Source organism: Geotrypetes seraphini, chromosome 14, assembly GCF_902459505.1.
Source record: "Geotrypetes seraphini chromosome 14, aGeoSer1.1, whole genome shotgun sequence".
NCBI lineage: Eukaryota > Metazoa > Chordata > Amphibia > Gymnophiona > Dermophiidae > Geotrypetes > Geotrypetes seraphini.
Window position 1 is genome coordinate 63,834,392 of NC_047097.1, and position 6,000 is coordinate 63,840,391.

Below are 6,000 nucleotides of genomic sequence, written 5' to 3' on the forward strand. Positions count from 1 at the left end.
ACCACAAGAAGAAAGCGATAAGGGATATGTTTAACGATTATTGATATAATTTTCATTATTACTAGAACTGAAAATGAAGCTTTGTATACAGTGGCGTAGCCAGGGTAGGAGGCGCCCGGGGCGGTGACGCCTTCCCACCCCCCACTCCACACATGTGCCCTCCCTTCCCCCCCACATACCTCTGTAAATCTTCACCAGCTGAAATGGCTTCCCCAGCATTCTATTCGCACCAGCGTTGGGTTTCCCTCTGATGTCACTTCCTGGTCCTGGGACCCGGAAGTGATTCAGAGGGGAAGCAGGCCAGCGTGAGCAACAGGCAGGAAACGTTGCTCATGCTGATGATCTACAGAGGTACGGGGTGGTATGGGGTATGGCGTGGTGGGGTGGGGCTGAGAGGTGCCAGCGCCCCTATCGAGACGGCTCCCTGGCAGTCCACACCCCTTCCCCCCTTACTATGCCACTATTTGTATACACGTTTTTAGTTGATATTATTTAGATACTACTTTATTCACTAAACATTTTGGAAATTAATTTTTTTTAAAATTTTTCTTTTACGGTTTATATTTTTTTACTGGGTCGAGCTTTCTTAGAATGAAGACTTGGTATATAAAGCCAAGTACAGTGGTACCTTGGTTTACGAGCATATTTCATTCCAGAAGCATGCTCGTAAACCAAAATACTCGTTTATCAAAGCGAGTTTCCCCATAGGAACTAAGGAAAACTCGCTTGATTCGTTCCCACCCACCCCCATCCCCCGAGGCCAGCGGCGCTGCTCTATCCCCTCCTCCCATGAGAACCGGCATTGTTCCCCCCGAAGGTCCCCCCCGTGTGATCCGGAATCCTCCCCCCCCCCGTGATCCGGCACCCCCCGTCGCGATCTCAGAGATCTCAGAAAGAGCATGAACTCGCAGGCCTTGAGCATGCGCAGATGCTCAAGGCCCAGCAAAGAAGATGAGGCCAATCTTCGGGCACCGGCACAAACGCACAGGACATGCCGGTGCCGGTGCTGGTGCCGAGGCCAAGATGGAAGTAAGAAGCCCGTTCGGGTGGGTCTGGGGGACTTCAGATCGCGGCGGGGGGATGCCGAATCGCGGCAGGGGGGTGCCGGATCGTGAGGGGCGCCACTTGTAAATCGAGGCACGCTCGGTTTCCGAGGCGCCGATTTTGCGAATGTTTTGCTCGTCTTGCAAAACACTCGCAAACCGGTGCACTCGTAAACCGAGGTACCACTGTATTAGGTTAGATTAGATATACTTAATGATTATGTAGGTTTCATGATTTTTTTTTTTTTTAATCAAATGGATAAAGTTGATTCTCAAGCACTTTTTAATATAATTGATTATAATTGTATTTATGTATCAATACTGGAATGCCTACTTTTTTGTTTTTCAAAATTTATGGGGTCCTTTTATGAAGCTGCGGTAGGGGGTTTAACACGCGTTAAACCGCCTGCCGCGCTAACCGCTAGCGCCTGCATTGAACTAGCGTTAGTTTTTTAGCCGACCGCGGGGATTAGCGCGTGATGAAATGTCCGACGGGCTAACCCCGCTAGCGCGGCTTGATAAAAGGACCCCTATGTGTTCGTGAAGTTGACTTATTTTAATTTTTTAAATTAAGTATAGGGTTGTTTTTTTTTAGACCCCTGATGCTGGCTTATTGCCGAAACACTTCAATAAGTCATCTTGGTCCCTATTTTTCGGGTCGCTTGTGCTCTTGGCTTGCATATTGGATCTTTCCTCACCAAATATATTATCGATTTAGAGCCGGGGTTCTCAATCCAGTCCTCGGGACACTTCTAGCCAGTCAGGTTTTTAGGATATCCACAATGAATATGCATGAGATAGATTTCCATACAATGGAGGCAATACATGCGGATTTATCTCATAAGTATTCATTGTTGATATCTCAAAAACAAGACTGGCTTTGGTGTGTCTCAAGGACTGTAATGAAAACCCCCGATGTAGAGTAAAATAATGGCTTGTTTCTCTATCGCAAACTGTGTGCCGCGGTGAGATAGGTGGTGTACGCATCTGTCACTGCCGGCGCCAGCACCTCTCCTCCTCTCTGCCCCCTGGCGTACCAGAATTTTAGGGTTACCAGATGAGGGATTTACAAAACCCAGCAGTTTGTCCAGGTTTTGGAAAACCCCCGAGCTCAGGGCCACGTCTGGAGGACCTCTGAGCATGACGATGTCTATGCATGCTCGGAGGCCCTCTAGGCGCAGCCTTGAGCTCAGTATGCCATGGCTCAAAAAAAAGTTTGCAAGACTAAGATTTGAGGAATTTTTGTACAAGAGTTTGCCTTGGGTCCTTGTATTCTTCGGCTTCTGAAAAGTGTTATTCATCGAAAGGAGAGTCTATTCTCCTAAGTCCTGGCTTTGGAGAATTCAAAGTAGTGTCGCCAGATGGGCCTCACGCCCTCTCGTCAGAAATATACACAGATGCATTTCAGTTAGGGCTCCCGTTTCCAAAGCTGTGGTAGCGATTCCTATGTAGCAAAGACCATGCAATGTTAAGCCCCGTAAATGTACTTTAAAAATATTGGCTCTTTATCAAGTAATACTTGTACTGTGACTATGGCAAATTTTAACCCGTTAACTCAGTGTGTCTCCTGAGATTTCAGGTGTACTGTGACACACTGGGGAGGAGGAGAGGCATGTCCTTTAGGCCAGTGATTCCCAACCCTGTCCTGGAGGAACATCAGGCCAATCGGGTTTTCAGGCTAGCCCTAATGAATATGCATGAGAGAGATTTGCATATGATGGAAGTGATAGGCATGCAAATTTGCTTCATGCATATTCATTAGAGCTAGCCTGAAAACCCAATTGGCCTGGTGTTCCTCCAGGACAGGGTTGGGAACCACTGCTTTAGGCAATCAGCTTGAGCCTCTCCTCTCCGTGCCCCTTCCCCGCTGGCACCCCCCCCGCTGGCGACTCGGAGCCTGTCTGGAGGGCCTTCACCCATGCCATCACAGTGACGTCCGCGCCACATACGGATGCCTCGAGCCGCCGCCACTATGTTTAGTGTGCCGCGGCTCGACCAAAGTTTGCGGGATGCCGCGTTAACAGTATATGTCAGCCTGTAGCCCATTCTGAGCTCTTTGGGGACAACGGGCTCGAAAATGAATTTAATTAAATAAATAAATAATTCATATGGGCTTTGTCTCTATTTATTTATTTTATTTGTTTTCAAGTTTGTCCCCCAAGGAGCTCCGAATACGTTACAGGTTTAACATAGATAATTTCTGTCCAAGTTTATGATACAAGTTTTTATCCTAACTGGTTACCATTTGCTATGGTTGTCCTTACGATGCAAGGTTTCCAGTACAAGTTATACCTAATGCTGTGCTGGGAATCGCTACTGTGGTTTTGCAAAAGGAGCCCTTAGACGCTTCTAAATAACCTAAATCAGGGGTGCCCAATACGTCGATCGCGATCGACCGATAGATCGGGAAGGCAACGCGAGTCGATCATGGAACCCTTCCCGGGCTCTATGATAGACTCGTGTTGCCATCCCGATCTACCGGGCCGATCAGCCTTCCTCTCCCCGACGTCCCCCACCGCTGCCCCAAGCGCTCCCTGCAGAAGCCTCGCGCTGACCAGCGTTCCGCTCCCTGACGTCAATTCTGTTGGGGGAGAGAATAAGGTCTGGAGGAGAGGAAGCATACTGGAGGCTGAAAGAAGGGAAGAAATATTGGCTGCACAGTCGGAAGAATAAAATGCAACCAGAGACTGATGAAATTACCAGACAACAAAGGTAGGAAAAATGATTTTATTTTCAATTTAGTGATCAAAATGTGTCTGTTTTGAGATTTTATATCTGCTGCCTATATTTTGCACTATGGCTCCCTTTTTTTTTTTTTTTTTTCCAGTCATGTTGAAACTTTAATAAGTCAGCTGGAGCGCAACCAGATCTTTGAAAATAGTTAAAAATCTAATTCCAGATCACTAGCCACAAAAAGATCTGCTGTCCTGAATACCCCAAAATCAGGTTACACCTTCCTATACCTCCAAATCAATTCACTTTCAGCCCAAGGAAATTAAACAGAAAAAGTTATCCCAAAATAATGCAAGGTCAGTTGTAATCTCTGAAAACAGAATGTGTCATTAGGGGTTGCAGTTGGCTGATGCTGAAAAAGGATGTATTTTTAAAACAAAAGTGTACTTGGCATTGTCTGCTTCTCAAAGCTTGGATTTTTATGAGAAAAATATCGGACCCTGGACAACAAGAACAAAAATAGTAACAACCATACAAAAATAGACAAATATACCCCCCTCCCTTTTTACTAAACCGCAATAGAGGTTTTTAGCACAGGGAGCCTATGAGCGTCGAGAGCAGCGCTGGGCATTCAGCGCAGCTCCCTGCGCTAAAAACTGCTATCGTGGTTTAGTAAAAAGGGAGGGGGGTATATTTGTCTATTTTTGTATGGTTGTTACTGAGGTGACATTGCAGAGAGTCATCTGCCTTGACCTCGTTGAAAAAACCCTGGAATATGAATGATAATTAACATTTTCTCTGCGTACAATGTGCTTTGTGGGTTTTTTAAATTTTATTGTTGGTAGATCATTTTGGTTTGGTCATTTGAAAAGTAACTCGCAAGCCCAAAAAGTTTGGGCACCCCTGACCTAAATATTGTTATTTTTATGATGATTATTGGTTTATTTTATTTGTGTGCTTTCATGTTAGTTTTTATTTTTTTATTGTTTTGTTTGTCTTGTCACTTTCATTCACTGCTTTTTTTTTTACTATGTATGTTTATATGAAGGCCATTCAGAATTGGAAGATGAGTAACATTTAAATATCTAAATAAATAGGATTACTGTTTTCTAAAGAAGTGTTGGTTTATAGGGAGCTCATTAGGATGATTCATCTCCTGTCTCCTCCCTTTTTTAAAGGAAAGGTTTACTATCTGAACCACCCTAAGAAGTTAAACTTTGAAGAGGCCAAAGCAGCTTGCCAAGAGGACGAAAGCACAATTGCCAAGGTGGGCCAGCTGTTTGCTGCTTGGAGGTTCTTGGACTTCGATAGCTGTAATGCCGGCTGGCTGGCGGATGCCAGTGTCCGATACCCAATTGCTTTTCCCCGTCTCAAATGTGGCCCGCCTGAGCCTGGGGTCAGGAGCTTTGGTTTCCCAGACAAAACTAAAAGCACGTATGGCGTTTTTTGCTATAAGATGAGTTAAAAGCTTTCTTTGTATAACACATTGTCCCCCGCTCCTTCCCTCTTGCTTTAATATCTAGCACACACAAGAACATTTGGATGCTGTCTGTCCCTCTAAAAGGACATCATAGATGGGTGAAGAAAGGAATGAGTGGAACTCGCAGGAGCTATGTTGCAATAAGGGATTTCATTTTTAGCTCTAGTTGCATTCATTAAGTGACATGTGATCCAAATTATTTTGCACACCTGTGTTTCATATTTATTCTCTCTTAAAAACTGAAGCATGCTATAATATAATCCTGGATATTTGGGATTAGTTACTCTCTGGGGGCAGGGGGGCGGACGCCCTGGGCACTGACTTCCCGGGGAGCGCCTGCGCCTTTCCTCCTCTCCGCCCCCTTGCACGCCTCTTTAAATGTTTGCTGGCGCGGGCATCTTCCACTTGTTGCTTGTGCCGACTTCGGCTTCCTTCTGATGTCACTTCCTGGTTGCGGGACCAGGAAGTGGCATCAGAAGGGAGTTGAGGCCGGAGCGAGCAGCAGGTGGAAGATGATGCTCGTGCCGGTGAACATTTCAAGAGCAATGCAGGGGGGGGGGGAGAGGCAGGGGAGGAGCACAAGCGGTGGGGAAGAGTGAGGGGGCACACAGCATGGCAATGCTGGGCACTAATTCTTTAGGGTGGGGTTTAAAAAAAAAAAAAAAAAAGAGATAAAAGGGAAAAATTAATTCAGGGACCCTAGAACGTACAGTTTTGAAGATGGCCTAGGCTTAACCACCATCTCTCACAGAGGAGGATGGGATCGGGAAGTTCTGTACCGCTACGAGTTTCCTTGAGCCAGTT

The 6,000-nt window shown here is 45.9% G+C and overlaps 1 protein-coding gene across 1 annotated transcript in view; it reads left to right on the top strand.

Annotated features, from left to right (window-relative positions):
• Positions 1 to 5,561, top strand: part of HAPLN3 (hyaluronan and proteoglycan link protein 3) — a 28,828-nt gene extending 23,267 nt beyond the window's left edge. Inside the window, exon 5 of the mRNA XM_033920893.1 lies at positions 4,895 to 5,561. Coding sequence (XP_033776784.1) covers positions 4,895 to 5,181 — 287 coding nt within the window. The 3' untranslated portion in view covers positions 5,182 to 5,561. The remainder of the gene's footprint in view (positions 1 to 4,894) is intronic.
• The last annotated feature ends 439 nt before the right edge of the window (positions 5,562 to 6,000 follow it).